Source organism: Callorhinus ursinus, unplaced genomic scaffold (genome assembly GCF_003265705.2).
Source record: "Callorhinus ursinus isolate GAN/ISIS: 27379988/994484 unplaced genomic scaffold, GSC_fseal_2.0 scaffold10, whole genome shotgun sequence".
NCBI lineage: Eukaryota > Metazoa > Chordata > Mammalia > Carnivora > Otariidae > Callorhinus > Callorhinus ursinus.
In genome coordinates this window covers 66,360,467-66,387,097 of record NW_027397072.1, presented here as the reverse complement: position 1 = coordinate 66,387,097, position 26,631 = coordinate 66,360,467, and the positions used below count along the sequence as shown (strand labels likewise).

The following is a 26,631-nucleotide window of genomic DNA, read 5'->3' as shown; positions in this document are numbered from 1 at the left end:
CCAAGGGAAGGCTCTCCTGTTTGACTGACTTGCGTGCTGCTGCCCCATTAATCCTTCACACACACACATGCACACGCACATGCACACACACATACTCACACAGTCCTTGAAGAGCTCCCTCCCAAAATAAGTGTCCTGGATGTTGTATGACATGAGTTGCATAAACCCTGGACCTTGAGGGGAAAAGTGTTGGCTTTCAGTAGAGCTTGGATGAGCTTGATGCAGGAGAGAAGCATAAAGTTCAGGGTGGCTAGAGTGTGATGAATGAAGGGAGTATTGTGTACTCAGAGGCTGGAGAGGGTGGTGGGGACTGTGTCATGAAGGAACTTGTAGCCACTGTTAGAAATTTGGGTCTTATTCTAAGTGTGGTGGGAAACTATTGAGGGCTTAAAATGGAGGAGTGACATGACCAATCTAAGTTTTTAAAAGACCACTTTGATATCATGTGGGATGGATTAGGGAAGGGGAAGCTTCAAGTAGACTCTTGTACAAGTCCCGGTGACAGGTGAGGTGGCTTGGACAAAGGTATTAGGAACAGATGTGAACACAGGTGCATGAGGTTAGGAAACAGTGTCCAGGTAGAGCTGAAGGTCTTGCTGATGGATTGGATGTGGGAATAGAGGGAAAGAGAGGAACTGAGGGTGGCTCCTAAGTTTTCGACTTGAGCAGTGGGGTGGATGGTGGCACCATTTATGGAGATGGGAAAATAAGCAAGGAAAAGTGTGTGTTCGGGGGAGAGAGAGAGAGAGGGAGAGAGATATGGGGATAAGAGAGAAGGGAAGGAGAACTCCTTGGTCTCTGTTGTCCACGATAAATCTGAGGCACCTGTTAGGCATCCAAGTGGACATGGGCACACGGGCTATCAGCAGTCCAGGGAGAATTGAGGGCCAGAAGACGAATGTTTGGCAGTGGAGGGCATATCGACAGCACCTAAAGCCACGGGAGAGAGGACCACCAGAGAAGAGATGAGGGCAGAGGTCTGAGACATCCTCGTGGTTCAGAGAACCAAGGGAGGACTTGTAAAGTGACCGTGTCCTAAGGAAAGCCTGGGAAGAGGTGGACGTGGCCTTCTTTTATTCAATAAATATTTGTTATGTGCTATTGTAGAGGCTGGAGATACATCAGCAAATAAAAAAGGCACAAATCCCTGCCCTCATGGAGCTTTTGTTCTTCTGAGGGGACACAGTCAATAAAGAAAACGTAAACACATCTCATGAGAAGTGCTACAATGAAAAAGAAAGCAAACAGTAGTAGAATGTTCAGATGGGGGCAGCTTGGTGGTGGTATTTTAAATAGTATGGTCATTTTCACCTTCATATACATTTAAATCATTACCTCTCCAATGAGTATTCTCAGTTGAACAGATGGCTTTTTCCCCCATTAAAGAGGTTCCGTTAGAGAGCCTGCAGTAGGTAGCATTGTTTCTGAAGGAGGGATGCGGGCACTTGCTGGCCCCCTGAAATCTCCTGTAGCCTTACTAGGCCTCCACATGATAGGATGGACCCAGCTTATTTTCATGACTGCCTTTGTGCTGCCCTCTACCAACCATGTACGAGACTTTGGTAGTTTACCTACAACGGTAAGTGCAAAAAGCTTTCCTTCCGCAGTCATTCCCTGGGGATGGTGTTCACTGAGTAAAGCAATCAGTGCAAGGGAACAAAATTTAATTCTCCCAGCGCTACATCCATGACTCTGAACAATAATTTGATTTTTTTTCCCCACAGAATTATTCTCTGTTTCCCTATTACAAAGGACTCTCTGTCTTATCTTGTATTTGAATAAGAATGTGTAAGATAATCATTCTGAAGCATTTTATTTTCAGAACCAGTGAAGCAGTAGGCATTATCTGGAACAGGTTCCGATGTGTCTTCAGCCACAGGACTTAAATGTTAAGGCCATTTTTAGCTTAATCCATACTGGAATAATTGAGAGAATTTGGGGAGCCTTTGCTTGTTATGATACGTAACACTGAAAATTATATTTTCTAATATATTTAAGGATTTTACTTTTCAACATGAAGAGGAATTGAATTTTTTAACCTATGAATTCTATTTTTTTTTTCATTACTAATCTTCTTCTCGAAAATACCTTTTCAGGAGCCAAATTTAGAAAGTATGTGGGCCATTCTGCACATGTCACAAATGTCCGCTGGTCCCATGACTTTCAGTGGGTATTGAGCACAGGAGGGGCTGACCACTCAGTTTTCCAGTGGAGATTTATTCCAGAAGGTGTCAGCAACGGTCTGCTGGAAACTGCACCCCAGGGTAAAAACCAATTGTAATTTTTCAGCATTTTTTTCTGATCAATAAAAATTTCAAAGAATGTTCTAACATCTCTCCTGAAGATAAAGAGTTAAAGCAATTTTGAAAAAAATCATTCCTATAATAAAATTTAGAATTAAAAAGAAAAAACAACTTTGAGACACATATGAGTCCATTGAATAACTTCCTTCAAAGGATTTTGTTTATACCAGATGCAAGTTGAAGATCAAAGGTTTACATGAAGAATTAGCCTTTAAGAATAACAGGAACAAAGACATTACAGCCTCTTTAGGACAACCGTAACTCTGGCAGGTCTACACAGTGAGACAACAGGGAGACAGAGTAACCTTGGGAGTAGGAGTTGGCTCCAGAATGAAGTTCCAAAGAATGGTCCACAATTGGAACCAATGTGTTCCAGTTCAGTGCTTGTGTAGTCGTTCTATTTACTGTGATGCCAGCAGAAATAATCGGTTAATAAAGTTTAAAACCAGGTGAGGAAATGTTTTCAATGGGAGAGTTTCTGCAGGTTTTGACCATGGCAATTACTGCCACTTGGTGAACATGGCAAAGGCTAAGAGGATATTTACTGAACTAAGTAGTTGGATTTCCTTTTGCTCCAAGCTTCATTTTGGTAGAACCTTTCCCTGACCTTGACCTTTTCTTTCTTTTTTTTTTTTTTGCCTTTTTTTCTCTTTTCAAAGCAAGATTTAAACCCAAAGATTTGTTATCTCCTAAAAGTATGGACATGAGTTCAATTTGGAGGGGCAGGGTGGGGAGTAGTTGTCCTTATCTGTTAACGCTCCTGAAAGGAGTGTGCTGAACTGAACCAGAAGCTAGGGGGAAGAAAAGATGTTCTAAGAACCTACACCAAGTAAAACTATGGCATCGTGATTTTTAAATTTACTTTGCTAGAAGAAAGGAAATATTTTAAATAAATTTATAAGCTCTCTTGGGTCTCCGCACTTTTGCTTGTTTCTCACAGATTGTATTTCTGCAGAAGGTGGCACTGATTCCTACAGCGAAGAATCTGATTCGGATTTATCTGATGTGCCGGAATTGGACTCTGATATTGAGCAAGAAACTCAAATCAATTATGATCGCCAGGTCAGTAAGCAGAGAGCCTCATAATAAATGCCTTACAGCCCAGAACATCAATCTCATTGGATTTGGACGTTGCACTGAAAATGGCTGGTACTTGGGCAGAAGAGAATCAAGACAAGAATAAGGAAAATCAACTGCCTCTTGTCTTTAAGTACAGATTGTAAATAAGGCCTTTAACCCATTCACATAATTAAAATTTTTTAAGTGGAAGGTAGTAGCCAATTTTAAAACTGAACCCAAGACAGCTTTTCTGTCTCTCTTTTTTTGCAGAAAAATATGCAAGTCAGCCACAGAATTCTTCATTTTCTTAACAGATCATGAAAGCATGTGTTTTCTTTACAGAATTGGTAGCCTCAGAGCCATGGTAGTTTGCAAGTGAGCTGGTGTCCTGCTTTCTCTCTTAACTTACATAGACCATTATGAAGACCATTTATGAAGACCATTATCCATTTAATTAAAATAAAAGCCCAAATACAATACGCATGATCTCTCCAGTCAGTAATCACCTCTAGTAGAAAAGTTGCACAATTACTATCACACTGGGTCCTCGTTTTTTGAAAATATACATTTCATTTTAGTGCTAAACAGTGAGTGTTAAAGAGAGCCATCCTTCACAGGAATCTGGAGACTCGTCCCTTTTTTATGGTTGATAACTATAGGTGTTCTGTTTTCTTCCTTGTCATTTCATGAACGTCTGTGAAGCAAACTCTGTTCCTGAACATGGAGTGAATAAGATTTCAGGTTTCAGACACAGCAACTGTCAGTGTTGCCCACGGAGATGTACCATAGAGGCTGGGGCAGCTGCCATGTATCACATGTCTCTGTGGGGCCAGGTCCTTGCTTTCCATACACCAAATCCAACCCACAATAACCCTGAGAGGTTAAGTACTTTGTCCAGGTCCACATCACCCAGAGTATTAATAAGAATGCAGATCTGGGCTTCTCTCCAAAGTGCACATTCTATGTATTGCTTGGCTTTGCCTCTGTAGAAGCACTGAACCTTTCCAGTTGATGACTTTTCTTTCCACCCCATAATCATCACTCATTGATTCTGTGTTTGAAATATTAGTTAGTACAAAGGCAGTCCAACTGATGATTTGGGTCAACTTCTTGATGAAATCAGCTTGACTGTGCAATGTATTATGCAATAAAACTAAAGGTGAGGATTGAAAGGAAATTATTGTGGAAATATGCACACATACTAAACAATATTATATCCTGGTATCAAGGGGAAATGGAATTTAAGCAAAGTTAACATAAAATTCAGGGAAAGAAGAAAAACAATCTTCTTTTGTATTTAGTAAAATGGTGCTAGTGAAAGAATGAAAAGGCTTGACTCTACTGAAATCCATGCCTAGGATTTATATATTCTCCCTGGCATCTTATTTTCTAAAACTTCATCTGTATTATTTGATTTACATTATTTTTTGTTGCTGAGTTGCTCCTGAGCAGGAAGTTTTATTCTGTTCTACAGATGGGAATTTTAGGTCCACAGAGGTTATGAGACTTGTTCAAATAAACTGTTGAAATAAATGCCAAGACCAGAATTCCATTCTCTTGAGTAGTTGATGAGCTGAAAAAAGCATTATGGGCTCAGATGGATAATTAACTTTAGCTTTTACAAGCTTAGTTCATTGCATCTGCAATAGACAAAGCAGTAATGAGGTATCTTCTGACTTCCTTTTTTTTTTAATTTTAAAAATTTTTGGTTAAATCCTAAACAGAGACTGTATTATGATAATATTCTTTTAGTTACATAGCTTTATCAAATGAAATTTTTCCTTTACGAAGATGAGCAATTATTAATAAATTTCCTTTGTCTTGAATGTGTTAAATTGATCTCTCTCGATAGTAGGTCATGAATACATGATAGAGAAACATTACTTTTTATCTACATTTAGATTAAATTGTAGGAAATGTTCCCTGAGTCAGCAGCACAATTTAGGTCCTAGGTTAGGCCAAGAGCTTTGCTCTAAATCTCAGAGTCTGATCTGTCAAGATGCATGAGATCATGAAAGAAGATAATTCCACAGAGTGATCACCATGATTCATGAGGTCTGCATTTTGCAAATGTCAGAATCACCAAGAGATTTCTCACCTTAGAAGAAATTATAGCAAAACATTTTATTGATTTTTATTGATAATTTATTGAGTAATTTCCTTTCTTACTTTACCAGAAAATTGTTATATTTTCTGAATAAAAATTATTTAAACTCAAGGTGATCTTGCATCCCAATGATTCAAAAGGCATTTCAAGATAGTTTTGTTCATTAGAAAGTAAACTTCATTCTCATGTTTTATGTACTCAATTTGGTTTATCTTTTCAAATAACCAACTCTTAAGTTTGTTCATCTCTTCTACTGTCTTATTCTCTATTTTGTTTATTTCTGCTCTAATCTTTATTATTTCCTTCCTTCTCCTAACTTTTGGCTTACTATGTTCTTTTACTCATTCCTTGAGGTATATTGTTAAGTTGTTGATCTGAGAATTTTCTTTTTTCTTAAAGTATACGTATATAGCTACAGACTTTCCTCTTAGAACTGCTTTTGCTGTATCCCGTTGTTGTTGTGTTTCCATTGTCTCAAGATATTTTTTAAATTTTCTTTTTGATTTCTTCTTTGATCCATTGGTTGTTCAGAACTGTTTGGTTTAATTTCTACATACTTATGAATTTTCCAGCTTTCTTCCTGTGATCATTTCTATTTTCATACTGTGGTGGCCAGAAAACATACTTGGTGTGATTTCTATCTTGTTGCATTTATTGAGACTTGTTTTGTGGCCTAACATCTGATGTATCCTGAGAAGAACTTGTATCCTGCTGCTGATGGCTGGGATGTTCTGGATATATCTGCTAGGTTATTTGGTCTGCAGTGTTCTTCATCTAGTGTTTCCCTATTGATTCTTTGTCTGGATCATCATTTATCCATTCTTCAGAGTGACACCTTCTCCAACTATTACACTACTGATGTTTATTTCTCCCTTTCGTTCTGTTAGTATGTGCTTTACATATTTAGGTGCTCTGATGTTGGGTACATATTTAAAATGGTTATATCTTCTTGATGAGTTGACCCCTTTATCATTATGTATAATGACCGACTTTTGTCTCTGGTGACCATTTTTAGCTTCTTATGTTCTCAAAAACTTGATTTCCTGCAGTTAAAGACCTCCTGAGAATGCCAAGATACTAATATTTTTGAAACCTGGAGAGTCTCAACTAAATGTTTCTGCTATGCTTTAAGGTTTACAAAGAAGATCTACCTCAGCTAAAGCAACAAAGTAAAGAGAAAAACCATGCAGTGCCCTTCCTCAAAAGAGAAAAGGCTCCTGAGGACAGCTTGAAACTTCAGTTCATACACGGGTGGGTGCCTGTCACCAGCCTTATCAGCCTACCATTGTGTCCCCTCTTCTTGGTGCTGTCCCACTTCAGGCTGGCTCTTTCCAGTGTGTACTTACCTGAAGTACTATTAGAACCATGATTCTCTGTCCGGTTATCTCAGTTGATGTCCTGTGGCCATAACAATGTGTGTATCTAGATTTTTCATGCTTCATTGACTTCCATACGCATATGTTTCTGCGGCTCATTGTTACTGCACTCTGTTCTCTCCCCCATCCCTGTTCCTGTTACCCCCATATCTTCTCCTCTGTTTAGCTGGCTCTACCTAGGACAATATTTTTTTCAAACAATTTTGCTCATATATGCCCACGATAATTATGAATTTTTTAAAAATAATGTACAACATTCCACATTTTAAGTTGACATCTAAAATTTTTCAATGTAAGGTTAAATGATTGTGAAGAATATAATATCTAGTGCTTTATAACTACATCATTCATTTAAGGGGATCAGTTGGAACTGAAATGTCATATATATTTGATTCCCACCATCACCAATTTAAAAAATACCTGAGCTCATATTTCTATGCTACTTCTTCCGTTGAATTTTATACTAATATACTATTTTTATGCTTGAAAGGCTTTTATTGATCACCCTATCATACATTTTGCAAGGAAAGCAATGTATATAAGTGCAATTTAAATTTAACTCCCTGTGATCCCGAGTCTCTAACTTGTATTATCTAGTATGGTATCCGCTTAAAGCCACTGGGCATGTGAAATATGGCTAGTCTGAATTCAGATGTGTTGTAGGTGTAACTGCACACTGGATTTCGAAGACTTAGCATGAAAAAAAGAATGTAATATATCTCATTAAAATGTTTTATGTTGAGGGGTGCCTGGGTGGCTCAGTCGGTTAAGTGTCAGACTTTTGATATCAGCTTAGGTCTTGTTCTCAGGGTCATGAATTCAAGCCCCATGTTGGGCTCCATGCTGGGCATAGAGCCTACTTAAAAAAATGTTTTACGTTGATTACATAATATTTTAGACATAATAGGTTAAATGTTCTTTAAATAAATTTCATCTGTTTTTATCTTTTTTTAATGTAGAAAATTTTCACTTTACCTACATGGTTTGCATAATATTTCTATTGGACATTGCTGCTCTAAGTGTTCATTCCTTTTTGGATTGAATTTTTGTTACAACTATTAGTACAAAGCTTATCAGACCAACATAAACATAGCACAAATTCTAATAAGTACTTACTAAATATAAACAATTTTATTGGAAAACAATTTTAATAAGATTTTTTTCAGTGAGTTCAGATATATATACACATATATTATTGCTAGAATGTGATAGAGTTTAGTATTGATTCTATTCCCATTTATCATTTTTTAATAGTTACAAGCACTGAGAAAGCTTACTCACATAAATAAGTAGATGAGAAAGGGAGCAATTTTACCATAGCAACCTTACTCAGTTCTTTAAGCTCCTCTTGTAACACAGATAGGTGTATCTTGTAATTTTGATACATCACATGAAAATATAGTTTGATGATCTATCACCTGACAGTTCAGTGAAATCACTCTTCAATTTTGTTAAAAGCAAAGAATTGGAAGTCACTTGACTTACAAAAGAACTTCATATCTAGTTATTGGAATTGTTCACTTTCAACATCCATACCTGAGTTTGTTTTGGTGTTCCTGGAAGGTTCCATGCTCCAGGGTAATAGACCATAGTAAGATTCTATGTGGACAAAAGGAATGGCTTTCTAATGTGAGAGGAAGGTGGTAGAGAAAGGGGAGGTGGGAAGGGAAAACCTGCAGCTTCTCACAAGTGTGTTCTCAAACTGGTCACTTTGAAGAAAACACATACAGTAGCTGAGGATCTAGAAACAAATTCTGTTAAAATTATCAGTGCACATTTGCCCTTTAGAGAGACTCTCATGCCCTCAGAGATCCTCGTACCCCTGTTGAAGATTACTATCCCGAGCAACTATGGTGATACCTGTGGTTCTACTTGTGCATGTCCGCAGCAACATGATAGCTTTGCCTTTTGATCTCTCCTGCTCTGTTGACTCACTGTCCATTCAGCTACTGTGCATTTCTTGGACCTGTGCTTCAGTTACAGAGGCTACGACTGTAGAAATAATCTGTTCTACACGCAAACTGGAGAAGTGGTCTATCACATTGCTGCAGTTGCTGTTGTGTACAACAGACAGCAACACTCCCAGAGGCTGTACCTGGGGCATGATGATGACATTCTCAGCCTGACCATCCATCCAGTGAAGGACTACGTGGCCACGGGGCAGGTATAGTCTCTCCTCTGAGATGGGGGCCTCGCCAAAGAGAGGGAGAGGATTTAGTTATGAACCCAGTTTATATACTGGTTCAAGAAATACTTGATAGAAACAAATATGAGGCATGAAGCTGAAGATTCAGGGGATGCTGGGTCATGTTGTGATGGTGGGAGCCTCATCCACTATATTATAGCACTGTGGGAAGCCTCTGAGGGATTTCATCGTGACATGATATCTATGAACAGGATTAGCTAAAAAATTAAGTTCCATGAATGCAGTCTTAATATATTTTCCTCATCACTGTGTACCCAGTACTTATTATATCCTCAGTAATCAGTGTTTATTGAATGAACCATCTTTTAACACTAGCATAACATCTAGTGAATAGTTATTTTTGTAAAACTTAAAGCCATGAATTTTGACTAATTCATCATTTTATCTTTTAACGTTTCAAAAAACAAAATTCTTTCAGAACCGTTTTGGAATGCCTAAACTTTGGATTGAACCTATAATTAATTGGAAAGCTACTTAAAACAGAGCCCTATATTCAGTCATTTTGTGCATGGAAAGGAGAGAGATAAAGTCAACTTCATAAACAGAAAACCTGTTAAACTCAGATTTATTATCTTGTGGCAAAGTAGTAATGTTAGTAGTATTTTCAGTTTTGTACTCTTTCAATGTATAGACTACATTTTTGTTCAGTTTTATCATGGGCTTTTAACTGCAGGTAAGACTTAAACTGATTCTCAACATGTAAGTGGCAAACTCAAGGAAAAACACGTGGTATGAGGGTCAGCAATTAACAGGAAACAAGTGTTTCTGAGACCTGACATACAGGTGGTAGAGAAGTCTTTGCACAGAGTTCATAGCCTTGTGTTCATGAGATCAGTGGTGAAAGTGAGGGCATGAAGGGAGTCAGTCTAAGAGATTAGACCATCTCTTCTGAATTAGCTGACATGATTAAGTTTCTTACAAGTAATTGATGACGACTTTGCATTTTTACATTTCACTCTCCTCCCTCCCCCTTTTTATTGTTCTGATAAACAGATGATGCTTGGTTCGTGTGTATTTAATAACTTTCCTTTGAAAGAAGGAACAGGGATTGGTTCTTTGCGTAAACCCCTGAGGAGATACCACGTTCTATCCTGTAATTGCTGAGAGACAAACCAGGGACAACTCAGTACACCAGCAGCCACTCCAGGGGTAACCGGGCCTCCATACACCAGTGTAGGAGTTGGCTGGATTCTGCTTAGTTATGTGCATGCTTTTATGTCACATTTCCCCTTTTATAGTCATTACACCCAACAGGGTTCTTTTCTCCATTACAGTCAAGTGAGGAAAACCATTTTACTATTAAATTTTTTTCTGTTGTTGGGAATTAGTGGGAGAGAAGTTGGTACCCCCTCAAGGAGAATCCACTTTAGGAACAGGTAAGCCATGAAAACTGTCATTTCCTGGGGGAGAAGCAAGGCCAGGCCTTCTTGGAATGAGTGAGACGATTGAGGTGGGTAAAAAACTCTGAGGACAGGGCCGGAACAACATACAGGTGACTTCCTTGACCAAGAAGTGGAATCGTATGTGGAGCTGAGAAGGCAGGAGAGAGAAATGTCGAACTAACCCATAAAGCACAGTGGACATTTGATTTGGAGTTTTACAGTACCTTGCCCGGGAGCCATGTACCAGGCTAGGCTGGCCTGGCACCCGATTTGATGCCCCAAACAAGCCTGTTAGACTCTTTGTGCCTCTATTTTCTCAACTGGAAAATAACGGCATCAGACCAGATGATTTCTGAGAGTCTTCCTACTCTCCAAATGTGTGGCTTTGGATTGATTTCTGAGCAGCACTTGACTCGAAGGAGCTCCAAGAATGACTCTTAGGAATCATTCTTGTTAAAATTTGTAAGTAGTTAATAACACTCATCCTGTTACTTAAGGTTGGAAGAGATGCTGCTATTCATGTGTGGGACACACAAACTCTAAAATGTTTGTCGCTATTGAAAGGACAACACCAGAGAGGAGTGTGTGCGCTCGATTTTTCAGGTAAGGCCCTGTTTTCCACTGAAGTCATTGGTGGTTCTGCATTTACTCAGCCTCGGGGTTTTGGGGTTTTGTTTTTGTTTTTACAACCTCCTATTTAGTCGAGTTCTGTTTGTAATGAGCTAAGCCCCCGTCTCAGACCAGAAATTAGATATGTGAATACCTCACACAAAAAAATGTGGCCTTTAGATTACACGTCCTTTTCTGGCCTTTCTCATTTCCTCTCGCCCAGGTCATTACCCAGAGCTCACACTGCGCTCTGCATTTGTTTGAGCTGTTGGAAGTCCAGAGCAGCTGTTGCTGTAGAGTCTTAGTTGCAAATGTCTGGCAGTCACTCAGAACATCAATTTCATCTCTCCAAATAAGGGGGAGCACAGCACTTGCAATTTAAAATATAAAGAACTAGAGGGAGGGCTGCAAATTCTCTGCAAAGGGTCACTTTACAACACTTGTGTTTTGGAAATATATTTCAAATTGAAAACAACAGAGCTGGATTTTCCATCCCCTTAAGATTTGAACACAGTACTATTAGAATACTAACTGATGGGGCACCTGGGTGGCTCAGATGGTTAAGCGTCTGCCTTCAGCCCAGGTCATGATCCTAGGGTCCTGGGATCGAGTCCCGCATCGGGCTCCCTGCTCCTTGGGAGCCTGCTTCTCCCTCTGCTTCTCTCTCTCTGTTTCCCTCTCTCTCTCTCCCTCTGTCTCTCATGAATAAATAAATAAAATCTTTAAAAAAATTTAAAAAAATAAAAAAGAATACTAACTGATGAATGTGATTTCCTTTACAGTGAGACCATTTCTTTAAGCTAGAATGGAGAATGAGGGCCTGTCACCAAAGGTGTTTTTACCTGGAATTTTTAATCCCAATTGTAGAAGTTAGATAAGTAGAAAAAATTATAAAATTTCTACCAAAAATTGATTCTATAATTTCTTTTTTTCTAAATTCCGTTCAGATGTTTAATACATGCAGTGTGTATAATGTTAATCATTAAGTTCAATGACTACACAACCTCATTCTCTTTCCTCTGTCCCCCTCTCTCTACTTTCCTCGCTCAAGCCTCAACTCCTTCTCATCTCTGCCATGATAGTCATGCTGGACTCTGATTCCATTTCCACTTTCTCCAGTCTATCCTACGCAGTTCTGGAGTCTTCGAGAGATGCAGTTACACTGCTACCATGTGGGCTCCTCTTGGCTGGCTGACTCAGGGTTGAGCCTTTGGTTGGACATTCATGGCCTTCCATGATGCAGCCTCAACTTCCCTTTGCAGTGTTTCCACCCTCCTACCCATTCATGTTCCCTTATGTCTCTCTAGCCACAGAACTGAAATGCATGGCTTTCCTTCTTTTCACCTGTGTCCCTTTGCTCATGCTGCTGCCATGTGTCCGTTCAAGTCCTCCCATCCTTTAAGATCATGCTGCAAGTTTCCCGTACAACCTTCCAGGGAGAAAGAACCTGCCCCTTGTTCTGCATCCCCTGGCCCACAGTTGTCATTGTTCTTGGGCTACCTGTTGGACTCCATGTGGTACAGTAGCTGTTTGCGCTGATGCCCTTATCATACAATAACTTGCTCAGCCAGCAGAGCCCGTCTCTCTCCTCCCCACTGTGCATGTTGTAGTGCTGCGGACACAGAAGCGACTCCAAAACTGTGAAGGAATGAATGAGGTTTTGCTTCATTCACTTGTCTCGCCCGTCACTATTACTACTAGAACCTCACATTGTAAACCGTGTTTGGGTGAAAATAATCTCGTTTATGTTTTGACCTGCAGTAACATGGGGCAGTGAGGGTTTTTTTTTTTTTTTTGTGACCTGCACATCCTCACATACTGTAAACTACTGTACAAATCTAAATTGTTGGATCATTATTAGAGGTTATTTGATACTTTCTGTGGTTATTGAACTAGTAAAACTCCAGGCTAAAGAGTCCCTCCTGCACACTGGCAGGCATGTGAGGTCGGGAAGGCATGAGTACTAAGGGACAGAGAACAGTTCGGCATGCCACCTGGCCATGGGAAGCCTGGATAACACACCCAGTAACGGTGAATACAAAGTCCTAAACTTCCGGAAGTTTGATGAACCTACAGGTTTAAAATAGGAGTGTCGTATGTCCTTGATAAAGCAGTAAAATCTGAAAGGAAACCATAATTTGAGTTCAAACATTGTTCTCTTCCAAGGATGTGAATGAATTTCCTTTGCTTTTTTTCATGACTCTCTCTCCTCAATAGCTCAGCTAGCCTTTAACTTTAAAATTAACTCTGCTAGCCAATACATATATATGTACTTAATATAAAAATTATATTACTAAATATGCTCTAAAAGAAGTAGTGAGAGACCCATTAGCAAAAATAAATAAAATAAAACATAAATGTTAATTAAATTATAGAGAATCTAATATATTCATATTTTTGGCAACATTAAAAATTGACTCTATAACGCCAGCAGATAATTTGGCACCATGTAATAAAAGCTATAACTCAAAATGACAAGTATGTGGACTATGTGTATTTCATACATATTTCTATGTATCAAGTTAAGTGAAAGAGAAAAATAGAACTCAAAATAGCATCTATTCACTGATTTCCACTGGAAATGTGTGTATGTGTATTAACGTATAAGCAGAGTGGCAGGAAATTTAGAATAATATAAATGGAATTTAATAATCATTAGAATATTTTTTCTGTAGAATTAATTTTGTGGTTTTTAAATTAAGATACATCGAAAGATCTAATGCCTGTTACTTGCATACCTTTAGGGAAGGGATTAAAGGAATGTTGTTGATCAACGACATTGAATAGAGATGAGTTAGTAGCAATAAGCTGGTCCCCAGTAACTTAACCTCTGCATTTCCGAGAAGTCCTCTCTCCTCTGGGCCTAATAGTTTTGCAGAAGGAAAGATGAAGAGATTAAGTGAATTTAGAAATCTTTCCTTTGTAAGGCAGTCCCTCACATCAATTGCCTGGGGAGAGAAACCAGAGAAACACATCAATTGCCAGGGAGAGAAAGAGGTTGAGAAGCTGATTCTGTCACTTCTTCTAATTCCCATCTTGGGCAAATGAATATTGAGATATGAAATAGTCTCTGCATAAAAAGGATATTTCAGTGTCAACAATACATTCTTTATTGCCCTTAACAATGACTAGGGAGGAGCCATATTTGTTCAGCAAATGTGTTATTTTTGATTGTGGAAAATTACGTTTGTCTCAGAGTTCAAGTACAATGATGATATATAAATGGCAGAAAGGAAGCTAGTTGATAGTTTTAGAAAGCACTACTGTTAAGGACCCTTCAGGAAGACCTTTGACTAGGATCTCTTGTGTTTGATCCTTCTTTGAATGTGTAACCATTACATGAGACAAATTATGGTGGTTGGTTGATCTTTGTGATCTCTCTGGCACCTCCTGAAGGTGTGAGCAGTCTCTTTGATTTAAGTTACCTTGATAGTACTTTGTGTGATAATGATAAAACTGAAAGCCCTCTGTCACGTCGTAGAACAAGAATGGAGATCCAGAGAGTTTGGTGGTATGGCTGGGGTAAAAGTCAGACCGTGGCAGATCCTGAGCTAGGACCCAGGTCTTCTGGCCCCAGTGCAGTGAGAAGTCCACCAGGCCTGGGGTTTTGAGCTGGCGAGAGCTATGCCAGGAACTCTCCCCACTGAGTCCTCTTGCCTACTCCTGCCTCTGCCTGCCATCAGGGCCAGTGCAAACTTTGAGCATAAGAGTCATACCTGGAGTGCTCAGTGTCCCCCCTTTACCCAAAGGCAAGTGTCTCCAGTTGCCCCACCCCCACTTGCCAGTATAAAGGTGGAATGGGCTTAGTGGTACACAGAGGCGGCCACATGAACAGTCCCCAGTAAAAAGAGAGCCCTGTCCATAGAACAGCCCTGAATCATACATTTATGTGAATAGGAACAGGAGCCACTATACCTTTCTTTTGAAGAGTGATAGAAAAGTGAGTAGCTTAAGTCTACATGCCAAGAGATATTACTTAGATTTCCCTATTGAACCACATGAACAGGGCACCAACATTGGTCATTACCTAGCTGGTGGTACCATCTGTGTACCTCAGGACCCCGTATCCATCCATCTCTTATAAGCCAGCTCATTTGGGGAGGTGTTGTGGAGACCTGATAGTACATTTGTCTCTTACTAGAAAAAGAAGTTGTCATGGAAATACAGAGCAGGTAACAAATAAATGTGAAAACTAGACAACAAATAAACAGTCATATGTGGGGATTTAGATTAATCTATTCTTGCCACTGTTGCAAAGCAAAAAAAAAAAAAAGACATTTTTAATGAAAAGCATTTCTTACAACATAACCCATAACTCTATGTAAACAAGAAGGAATGAATTTACATTATCTCACTTAATTGAGCAACTCTTTGCTCTGTGACTTTGTTACCACTGGCTAGGGAAAATGGAGCCATCTTTGATTTTGTGCTTACAGGACAGATGGTGCTTCCACATGAATAGAAAACCAGATTAGAAACAGAAAGTTTCAGCCACATAAAGTTTTTTTAGTTTAATATCCTACTCATATTTTTAAAAATCTTCAGTGAATAATACTGATTTCCACAAAGACACCTCTAAGACTGACTGGATTTCACTATGTTCAATTTTGAAAGTCTGTGCATTTTTTATGAGCCCTGAATGCAGGGACCAACTTGTAATTGAGTAGAAATTTTCTCTTTCCACTATGCCCTTTACTGTTGACATTAAGTGCTTTAGAATTATTTCTGGACTGTGTCACAAAATATCCATAATTAATACACACTGTGACCGGAAAGATTTAAAAGGACATTACCTTGACTCTAAAGATATGGCTGAAAATAAAAAACTCCAGCTGGTCAAGGAACAATGGATTTTCAAAACTAAATCCAAGTCTCTTTGGGAGACGGTAGAGGAGGGTGAAAACTAGGAAAAGATAAAAAGGTAGCCAATTATATTTCTGAACCATGTGGTATGCAGAAATAGCCTACACCTGCAGAATTTAAGAAAAGGTCACTATCCTAAAGAAGAGGTATTACGGTTGTTGAGGTGCATCTGGATTTGGACTATTTCTTCGTTTCTCCTCATAGTCGTGAATTGAGGTAGAAAGGAATGTAACTGTGAAGACAAGCTAATAGGGCCTTTCAGAAATGCTAATAAAAAGCCCCCAAAATTAATTTACCCTGAGACCTTCTTCAAAAGACACAAAACTTGAACCGTCATTTTAAATGTGTGGATGCTTGCCTTCTAAGGACATGTTAATATAGCTACACAGGTTACAAAAGGAAACACAAAATGTAGATTTAATAAATGGGAAAAAAAGAGACACTGAAAGTGCCATGTTTTTGAAAGAAATAATTAAAACAATTAAAATTTGTAGAGCTAGATAACAGCACATTGTCTTTCCCTTCATACTACCCATACACACATTCTTTTTTTTTTTTTAAGATTTATTTGTTTCAGAGGGAGAGTGTGCGAGCAGGGGAGGGGCAGAGGGAGAGGAGAGAAGCAGACTCCCCGCTGAGCAGGGAGCCCACTGTTGGGCTCTATCCTAGAATCCTAGAATCCCAGAGATCGTGACCTGAGCCTAAACCAAGAGTTGGAGACTTAACCGACTGAGCCACCCAGGCGCCCCCATACACACATTCTATCTTTAGTTCTCTCTACCTCTTCATTGTTGCCAGTATCCTCAGTGTTCACTGGAAACTAGCTTAGTGGGAGGATCACAAAGGAAATGTGATATGATTACCATAAGCCTTAGCAGAGTTTATAATCTAAAAAAGAGAGGAATCTCCGATAAATAAATAAATAAAATCACCAAAATACAGAGACATGCTACTACGGAAATAGAACCAGGCCATCCCAAGAGGTATGGAAAGAGTCATGTTGGTAATGAATAGGAAGCCCTTATCATCACTTCCCTCTCACAAACGTTTAGAAAGAGACCGTGCACAATTTAAAGCCTGGTCATGGTTAAGCATAAGGACTTAGAAGTGATTCAGAAGACATGTTTATCGTAATCACCTGATGATAGTTCAACACTTTTGGAAAGCATGAACGTCTCATCTGATACTGAGCCTAATAGCTTGAAGGGGTTCATGTACCTTTCAAAGCCTTGTCTCATACATAGTAGTAGTCCAGGATTGAGGAGAATATGTTAAGCCAGGCTCTTCCTTTCTCTGACTCTGCTCCTGCCTTTGGAGAAGGAAGCTTGGTAGCTTGGGGAACAGTCTGGCACAAGGAAGGGTACTCACAGGTTGGGCATTGGTTAGCATCTGGGGAGGGTTGCCAGATTTAGCAAATCGAAATACAGGAAGCCAAATAAATTTGTGGTACAAGTATGTTTCATGCAATGCAAGTGTAAATACATAATTTAAATAATGCATGGGATCTACTTATACTAAAATTATTCATTCCTTATCTGAAATTCCAGTTTAACTAGGCTTCCTTTATTTTACCTGGCCACTCTGACATCTAGCCCAGACCTGCCTTTGAAAACACCAGTTAAGACCCTGAGTGGACTGGGGAGAAACAGTTTATCAGATACTTGTGTTTCTTTGCCCTCATATTGTGGGTTCTCTGTCATCCCAGAAGACACCTGCTAAACTGGTAGATAGTGAATCTGGCCACCCACCTCCCAGTCAGCACAGAGCTAAGGTGGAATCGCTGAGCCCAGACACTCCTCCTGTGAATCTGGCTTGTGAGGAGGAAGCAAGGGAAAGATTTGCTAACTGTATGGCCTCTTTGGTCTTGAAGGGAAAAAGCATATTAACTATTTTTGATTTTCAATTAATTACAGAGACAATGTATTTTGTTTTTTTTTTTTTGAAAACAACCCAGTGTCTACATTATAGTAGTCATTGATGATATTATAAATAATATTTAATACTAAGGGAAAATGTTCACCATATAACAAAAGAAAAAAGATTAGATAATAGTATGTTCATTATCATCCTGGTTTTGTTTTTTAAAAGCACATTTATATGGAGGAACTGATAGGATGTACACCAGAGTTAGGCCTAAAAATTGGGATGAGTTTTAAATTTCCTCTATATTTTCTAAATGTCCTATAATCATAGTACATTTGAAATAAGGAAACAGAGATTAAGATTTTTAATTATATCTTTTGAAAGAATTTTTGAAATTAAATTTAGTTTCTATAATGCTCTTATCTTGGAGGTTTAAATAGAACCCAGTTTTTTAAAGCTGAAAATAGACTGAGTCACAAAGTCACATGGCTCTTTGAGTGAATGTCATGAGATTTGTTTGTCATAAAATAGACAAAGTTTTTGTGATATACCTGGGAGGCTTCCCCCAGCTCCGTGTCTCAGACTGGAGTGTTAGGTCAGTGATTTAATTCATCAACCAGTTGTGATGCATTAGGAAGGTCAACTATTACTAGTTATGTGTTTCATTTAGTGAGGTCCCGCTAGTATATGGTACGTCTAATGTATTGTAGCCTAAATAATATTCTTAAGACCCATTTCATATTTGTCTTTACAGTTTATGAAATGTTTTGGTTTTTCATTGAAGAAATGAGTCATTTGCCATTTATGTTGTTTTCATACAGCTGATGGAAAATGTCTGGTGTCGGTTGGTTTAGACGATTTTCACAGTATTGTGTTTTGGGACTGGAAAAAGGGAGAAAAAATAGCCACCACAAGGTAAGGCGGTGCTGAGGTCATGCAGCATCCTGCTGATTGTCTCGCTTCAGTAAAGGTCAATAGTTTTCATTTTCTGGTGAGATTTCATCTTCAAACTCAGATGGAATTCACATGGAAAACTTAACACCTAAGTGAAAACATACTGCAATATTTCATGGTGACAAACCTGACTTAGAGCAGTTAATGTTTGTTTCAGGGAACTGGAAAATTCTGAAACCCTTTCCAGAGAGTTACTCATCACTTCACTTTTAGTGATATACACATTGTCTTTATCAAAGCTTTCTCCAGCAGTAGAAAAGCAGCTTTTCTCAGACTTGGGCCTTCCCCCTTGTTTTTCGACTGTCTTGCATCTGGTAGAGGAGTGTCAATGTCACTCGAGTCAGAAGTACCATTTGTCAGGAGGCTGTGTCATGCTGAGAAGGAGGCTCCATCGTGTGCATCTGCCACTCGCTTTCAAAGCAGGCAAATTGTTTCCCTAATCTCCCCATCTTATAAATAGACTTTCCAAGACCGACTGCTGTTTATAGACCACCTGTCCTCCCTTACCCCAGCCTCCCTCCCTGCTGAATCAGCCTGAGGTCTGAACACTACTTTCTACTCCTACTTACACTGGGCTTAGCTGTTTGCCCGGCCGCGGTCAGAGGTCAACATAGTTGGCAGCTCAGGCCCAGTGATACAATTTGCTGCTCAAGACAGATTATCAGCTTACCTCTCCACTAGTTCTTCTCTACATGAACCAACATCCTTTCTGTCTCGAGGTATAAAGTCATTTTTAAGTTAATGGCTTTGAACCCCAATATTCACTTTGTAAATTAATATTTCCCTTCACAGTATTAAATAGGAAAAAAGTTATTTTGGCAATTTGATTTAATAAATGAAGATCTACAAATTGCTGGGGACTCAGAGCGGGAGCAGATGGAGCCCTGAGGACTCCAGCTGACCATCTTAGGAGAAAAACAGATTTTCTGATAAGTGCTATTGAGATGAAATTCTTGGCAGCAAATAACAGCTCATAAATCTGCCTGCCCAAGTGGGCTTTCTTGGCCTCTTTCTAGTATTCCACACTGTTTTATCATTCCCCACTAGTACTCAGATTCAGTTCCTCTTTAGAACTCTGCTTTCCCTTTAGACTAATATGCTGAATTTTAGTTTAATATTTCTGATAACATACCAACTGCAATGTAGATTACTTCAGGCAAAGCTCATGTCTGCATTTCAAAAGCAACAGAAAAGCGATTTTCCTGCTAGAAAACCCTCTGCAACCTTCTGTGGCTCACCTGTTGTATGCCAGAAACATTCATAGAAACAGAAGAAATAAATATCTATTAAAATTTTAAAGGTATATATTTTATATGCTGGGTAGTGTTACTTCTATATAATTAACACAAAGTGACTTAACACCATTATGTTAGTAATACACTTCATTTTTGGAATTGCTCCCAAGCCTTATGTCACATTCCCCAAACAGGACACCTGCAAAATTGCCCCCCCAGAATATTTTTGCAATTGTAAAATTAACCAGTGCTCTTTCCAAGAAGGAATGTCAAGGGTTGCTAAAGTTCTTTGAAGACTACTGGTTTTAAAATAATAAATAGGTAAATATTTACATAAATACCTGTTTATATAATAATATTTATATAAATTTCTATAATATAAATATAAATATACAAATAAAAACTATGGCCTTCAGTTACATACTTAGGCAGATAGAAACCTTAAAAACCGGGGCACAGGGGCACCTGGCATGCTCAGTCAGTAAAGCATATGACTCTGGATCTCGGGGTTGTGAATTTGAGCCCCACATTGGGTGAAGAGATTACTTAAAAAAAAAAAAAAACTGGGACATGAAAGAAGTGACAAAGAAAAACAGGTGATACTTTACTGATGGTACCTTACTGGCTTCAAGGAGTCTTCACAGCTCCTGAAAGGGCTTGATTTACTCTCAGGATGGCCAACTCAGTGACACCCCTCACTTTGTACTGCGTCTCAGTCGTGCCAGTGGTGGGCATGAGCCAGTCTTGCCCATGAACCCGCTTCTGGCAGCCTGCACTGCTCTGGCCGGATGGTGTTCTACAAAACCCCTACCCCCAGGATGGGAGAGATGCCTGTGGAGGGACGGGCAAGGCAGGAGCCACAATGGGGTCACCAGCTGATACCCAGGGCTAGGGGGCGCCACCTGCATGACACTGCACCCTCAAAAGCCACCTGCTGTTGTGAAAATGCTTCACAGAAGCTCCTTTGTTATCAGCTCAGAGAAATTAGAGAAATTCGGGATTGGCACATGGAGATCTTATTAGAAGATCTCTGAGACTTAATCCAATCTCTGAACAGTTCTTCTGCCTCTGCTAATTTTCATGAAAGATTTCAATCACCTCCATTACAAATGAATTTATTCAGTCTTTTTTTTTTCCTTTTGAAGGTTGTTCAGATTTTAGTGTTATATACAAGTAGCCCATTTAATAACCAAAGCCAATCTCTTATGGGCAGTAGTTAAATCACCTAATATCAGTGTCAGTCAGAGAAGAATAATGAGATAATCAGGTGCCTCTGTGTCCCTTTATGTGCATTTCTAATGCACCAGTAACAGGACCGTGGGGGACAGTGACTAATTATTCTTGACATGCTTCATCTCAGAAGTGTGAACAGTAGGCCAAAGGTACAGTAATCAAGGTGCCTAACAAGAATACTTGTAGTGTCAATGTGACATAATTGTGCCACTGGAAAGCTCAGGGATAAAATGTAGGCCCACAAAGAGCAGGTGTGCAGCATGTATTTCCATGTGAGTATGTATTTCCATGTGTGAGCTTTGTTGCTCTATTTATTATAGGTCCCCACCCTAACATGCATTTAGGGAATGTGATAAAGTCTCCTGCAAGACCGAATTGGCACCTTTGTTTTCTCACTTTCCTTTTTAAAAATGAGTATCTCTTTTTTAAAATCACATTTATTACTCTTTTCTCTGTTTTCAAAATAATGCGTGATCATTATAGAAAAGTTAGAAAGCACAAAAAAACAAGAGGAAAATGAAAATCATCCATAATTCCACTACCCATGACAGAGCCAACATTTTAGTGTTTGTTCTTTAGTATATATTGTTCTAGTATTCTTTTTTTTTAAGATTTATTTTATTTATTTATTTATTTATTTATTTATTTATTTATTTATTTGACAGAGAGAGAGAGATAGCGACAGCAGGAACACAAGCGGGGGAGTGGGAGAGGGAGAAGCAGGCTTCCTGCCGAGCAGGGAGTCCAATGTGGGACTCGATCCCAGGACCCCGGGATCATGACCTGAGCCGAAGGCAGATGCTTAACGACTGAGCCACCCAGGCGCCCTGTTCTAGTATTCTTATCAATTTTTATTCATATGTGAGATTTTCCACATAATGGCTCTGCAACTGGCTTCTTTTTTTCACTCACCAGTATGTCCTCTCACTTTATTCCTATTATTACCTGGCTTATTCTGTATTATTATTCTATATTGTAAGCTATTTTATTTATTTTTTTATGGGGAAATGTTTTCCTTTTTGATTTTCTTTCAAATTTTTATTTAGATTCTAGTTAGTTAACATACAGTGCAATATTGGTTTCAGGAGTAGAATTCAGTGGTTCATCACTTACATACAACACCCAGCACTCATCCCCACAAGTGCCCTCCATAATGCCCATCACCCATCTAGCCCATCCCCCACCCACATCCCTCCATCAGCCCTCAGTTTGTTCCCTGTAGTTGAGTCTCTTATGGTTTGTTTCCCTCTTTCCTTTTTCCCCCTTCCATATGTTCGTCTGTTTTGTTTCTTGAATTCCACATATGAGTGAAATCATATGGTATTTGTCTTTCTCTGACTGCCTTATTTCACTTAGAATAATATATTCTAGTTCCATCCACATTGTTGCAAATGGTAAGAGTTCACTCTTTTTTATGGCCGAGTAATATTCCACCATGTATGTATATATGTGTGTATGTATATGTATATATACATACACACATAACACATCTTTATCCATTCATGAGTCGATGAACATTTGGGCTCTTTCTGTAGTTTGGCTATTGTTGGGAATGCTGCTATAAACATTGGGGTGCATGTGTCCCTTGGAATCTGTATTTTTGTAGCCTTTCGGTAAATACTTAGTAGCACTGTTGCTGGATTGTAAGGTAGTTCTATTTGTAGCTTTTCAAGGAATCTCCATACTGTTTTCCAGTGCCTGCACCAGTTTGCATTCCCACCAACAGTGCAAGAGGGTTCCCCTTTCTCCACATCCTCACCAACACCTGTTGTTTCCTGTGTTGTTAATTTTAGCCATCCTGACAGGTGTGAGGTGGTATCTCTTCATGGTTTTGATTTGTATTTCCCTGATGATGAGTGACGTTGAGCATTTTTTTCATGTGTCTGTTAGCCATCTGGATGTCTTTGGAAAAATGTCTTCATATTTTCTATTTCCTAACTGGAATATTTGGCTTTTAGTTGTTCAGTTTGAGAAGTTCTTTATAGATTTTGGATACTAACCTTTTATTAGATATGTCATTTGCAAACATCTTCTTCAATTCCGTAGGTGCCTTTTAGTTTTGTTGATTATTTCCTTTGCTGTGCAGAAGGTTTTTATTTGAATGAAGTCCCAATAGTTCATTTTTGCTTTTGTTTCCCTTGCCTCAGGAGACATATCTAGTAAGAAGTTGCTATGGCCGAGGTCAAAGAGGTTGCTGCCTGTGTTCTCCTCCACGATTTTGATGGTTTTTTGTCTTACATTTAGGTCTTTCATCCATTTTGAATTTATTTTTGTGTATATGGTGTAAGAAAGTGGTCCAGTTTCATTGTTCTACATGGTGCTGCCCAGTTTCCCCAATACCTCATATTGAAGAGACTGTCTTTTTTTCCATTGGATATTCTTTCCTGCTGTGTTGAAGATTAGTTGAACATGGAGTGCCTGGGTGGCTCGGTCAGTTAGGCATCTGACTCTTGATTTTGGCTCAGGTCATGATCTCAGGGTCTTGAGTTCGAGCTCCATGTCAGACTCTGCACCAAGTGTGGAGTCTGTTTGGGGTTCTCTCTCTCTCCCCACCCTTCTGCCCCTCCCCTATGTTCACACTCTCTCTCTTAAAAAAAAAAAAAGATTATTTGACCATATAGTTGTGGGTCCATTTCTGGGTTCTCTGTTCTGTTCTATTGATGTATGTGTCTATTTTTGTGCCAGTAATTATATTATTTTGATTCCTGTAGCTTTGCAATATAGCATGAGGTCCGGAATTGTGATGCCTCCAGCTTTCCTTTTCTTTTTCAGGGTTGCTTTGGCTATTCGGGATCTTTTGTGGTTCCACACAAATTTTAGGATTGTTTGTTCTAGCTCTGCAAAAAATGCCAGTGGTATTTTGATAGGGATTGCATTAAATATGTAGATTGCTTTGGGTAGTACAGACATTTTAACAATGTTTTTCTTCCAATCCATGAACATGGAATGTTTTTCCATTTTTTTATGTCTTTCTCAATTTCTTTCATCAGTGTTCTTTATTTTCAGGGTACAGATCATTCACTTCTTGGGTTAGGTTTATTCATAGGTATCTTATGGTTTTGGTGTATTGTAAGCTCCTTCAAATCCTTTTTGAAGATGGGGTATCAATCAAACATTCCTTCCCTCTTCCAAGCTGTGGGCTACCTCTACAAAAAAAAAAAAAAAAGAGAGAGAACACAAGTCACACACAGGACTGGGCCTCTAAGCAAATGAAGGGTTCTGAATAGAACATTTGGAAGCCAACTCACCTGTGTGCAGCTGCCCTGGACTTCTGGAAGAGGCACATTCCTTCCCTCTTCCCCTCTGCTTGCCAGTGGAGTTTACATTGTGGCCCTATGTGGTGAATTACTTATGACTCTGGCATGAGGAATCATCCTTTATTAGGGCAGCAGGACAGTCTTCTGCATTCTTACTTTCTGCTTAGGACCTGAAACTCTTTCCGTTTTATTTTTCTTACTGACACAGTTGTAGGCAACTACTCTACAGATTTAACAAGTATCTAAGGGAAAGATAGCAGAAGTATCCATGAATGTCCTCAATGTAGGTTTTGGCATTAACTGAACATTGATCTGCCATCATTCATCAGCTTAGAACTTTAGCCACAAAGAAAACCCACTGGTGTTTTTATGACATCAAGAAATTAGATGAAAACTAAAAAGTGCTCTCAAAAAAAAAAAAACACCATTTTTCCAACTATCTAAATATTTGGCGTTGGATAAACGCAAAATAGTCCTCTTTTCTGTGTGGGAAATGTAATTTGTAATACCTGCTCTCAATTTTCTTGTCAGTTTTCTCTAGCATCCTCTCTCTAAAGTTTTTATTAATGATCTAAAATCTGTGGGCATTTTCCTCCAAGCAAGAAATCTTTGGACGCTTAATGTCTTTTATGGTTATTTGGTCTATTTCCCCTCTTGGTGTTAAGCACATTTTCTCTCCTTACATATCTAAACTTTTATCTCTCTGTCCTAATTGCTCCTGATAACTTGCAGTGCTGTGCCTTGGCCCTAATGTCCATGTGTCATTTTGGACTTTCAAAGAAATGAAGAGAGAATGTTCAAACATCATTTCCTCTCCTTTCCTTGCCTGTCAGTATAGGGCCCGTGTAATGGGCATGGAGATGCTCTGTCTTGTTGTCTTAACTTACCATGGAAAATCTCAAAGTTACACAAAAGTAGAGGAAATAGCATAGTGGACTCCTTTTCACCCAGCTGCATCATTCTACAGATGGTACAAATCTTCCCCTGCCCCTTGTTTTTTTTCTTTTACTTACTTTTTGGCTAGACTATTTTAAAGAAAATTTAAGACATCGTGTCTTTTGACCTGTATATACTTCATTAAGCATTTCTAACTTAAAAATTATATTTTTATTATTTAATTGAAGTATAGTTGATATACAATATTATGTTAGTTTCAGGTGTACAACATAGTGATTTGACATTTATATACATTTTGAAATGCTAACCATGATAAAAGTAATTATCATCTGTCACCATCCAAGGTTGTTAAAATATTGGCTGTATTCACTGCTGTACTTTTCATCCATAACTTATTTATTTCATAACTGTAAGGTTGTACTTCTTAGTCCCCTTCAGTTATTTTGCCCTTTTCCCAAACCCCATCCCCTGTGCAACCACCAATTTGTTTTCTGTATTTATGAGTCTGTTTTTCTTTTGTTTCATTTGTTCATTTGTTTTGTTTTTTAGATTCCACCTATCAGTGAACTCTTATGGCATTTGTCATTCTCTGTCGGGGCTATTTCAGTTATCTTTTGGAATTGGTGTTTTTGTTTCCTTTGGGTAAATACCCAGTCATGGAATTACTGGGTCCTATAATATTTCTATTTTTAATTTTTTGAGGAAACTCCATACTGTTTTCCAAAGGGGCTGCACCAATTTTTATTCCCCCAACAGTGCATGAGGGTTCCTTTTTCTCCACATCCTCGCCAACACTTGTTATTTCTTATATTTTTGATAGTAGCCATTCTGACTGGTGTCAGGTAATATCTCATTGTGGTTTTAATTTGCACTTTTCTCATGAGTGATGTTGAGCATCTTTTCATGTGTTTGTTTGCCATTTATACGTCTTCTTTAGAAAAATGTCTATTCAGGTCCTCTACCCATTTTTTAATGGGATTTTTTTATGGTGTTGAGTTGTATAAGTTCTTTATATATTTTGCATATTAGCCCCTTATCATATATATCCTTTTCCAATAGTTTCTCCCATTCACTAGGTGGCCTGTTTTTTTGTTGATGGTTTCCTTTGCTGTGAAAAATCTTTTTATTTTAGTGTCCTGATAATTTATTTTTGCTTTTGTTTCTCTTGCCTGAGGAGACATACCCTTAAATATGTTGTTGAGGTCAATGTCCAGGATATTGCTGCCCATGTTTTCTTTTGTGACTTTTATGGTTTCAAGTCCTTAATCTATTTGAATTTATTTTTGT

General features: G+C 38.7%; 1 protein-coding gene across 7 annotated transcripts in view; it reads left to right on the top strand.

The window, feature by feature from the left end:
- EML6 (EMAP like 6) overlaps nucleotides 1-26,631 on the top strand; it is a 273,045-nt gene that overhangs the window by 174,271 nt on the left and 72,143 nt on the right. For 6 of the 7 annotated variants that reach the window (XR_012379830.1, XM_073897701.1, XM_025868832.2 and 3 more), the window contains 6 exons: nucleotides 2,097-2,264; nucleotides 3,259-3,365; nucleotides 6,602-6,720; nucleotides 8,823-9,009; nucleotides 10,931-11,036; nucleotides 18,590-18,683. Coding sequence is in view for 6 of the 7 variants with exons in the window: in XM_073897701.1 (XP_073753802.1) it covers nucleotides 2,097-2,264; nucleotides 3,259-3,365; nucleotides 6,602-6,720; nucleotides 8,823-9,009; nucleotides 10,931-11,036; nucleotides 18,590-18,683 (781 nt within the window). In the remaining variant the exon portion in view is untranslated. The remainder of the gene's footprint in view (nucleotides 1-2,096; nucleotides 2,265-3,258; nucleotides 3,366-6,601; nucleotides 6,721-8,822; nucleotides 9,010-10,930; nucleotides 11,037-18,589; nucleotides 18,684-26,631) is intronic. The other variant, XM_073897700.1, reaches the window with a different exon arrangement.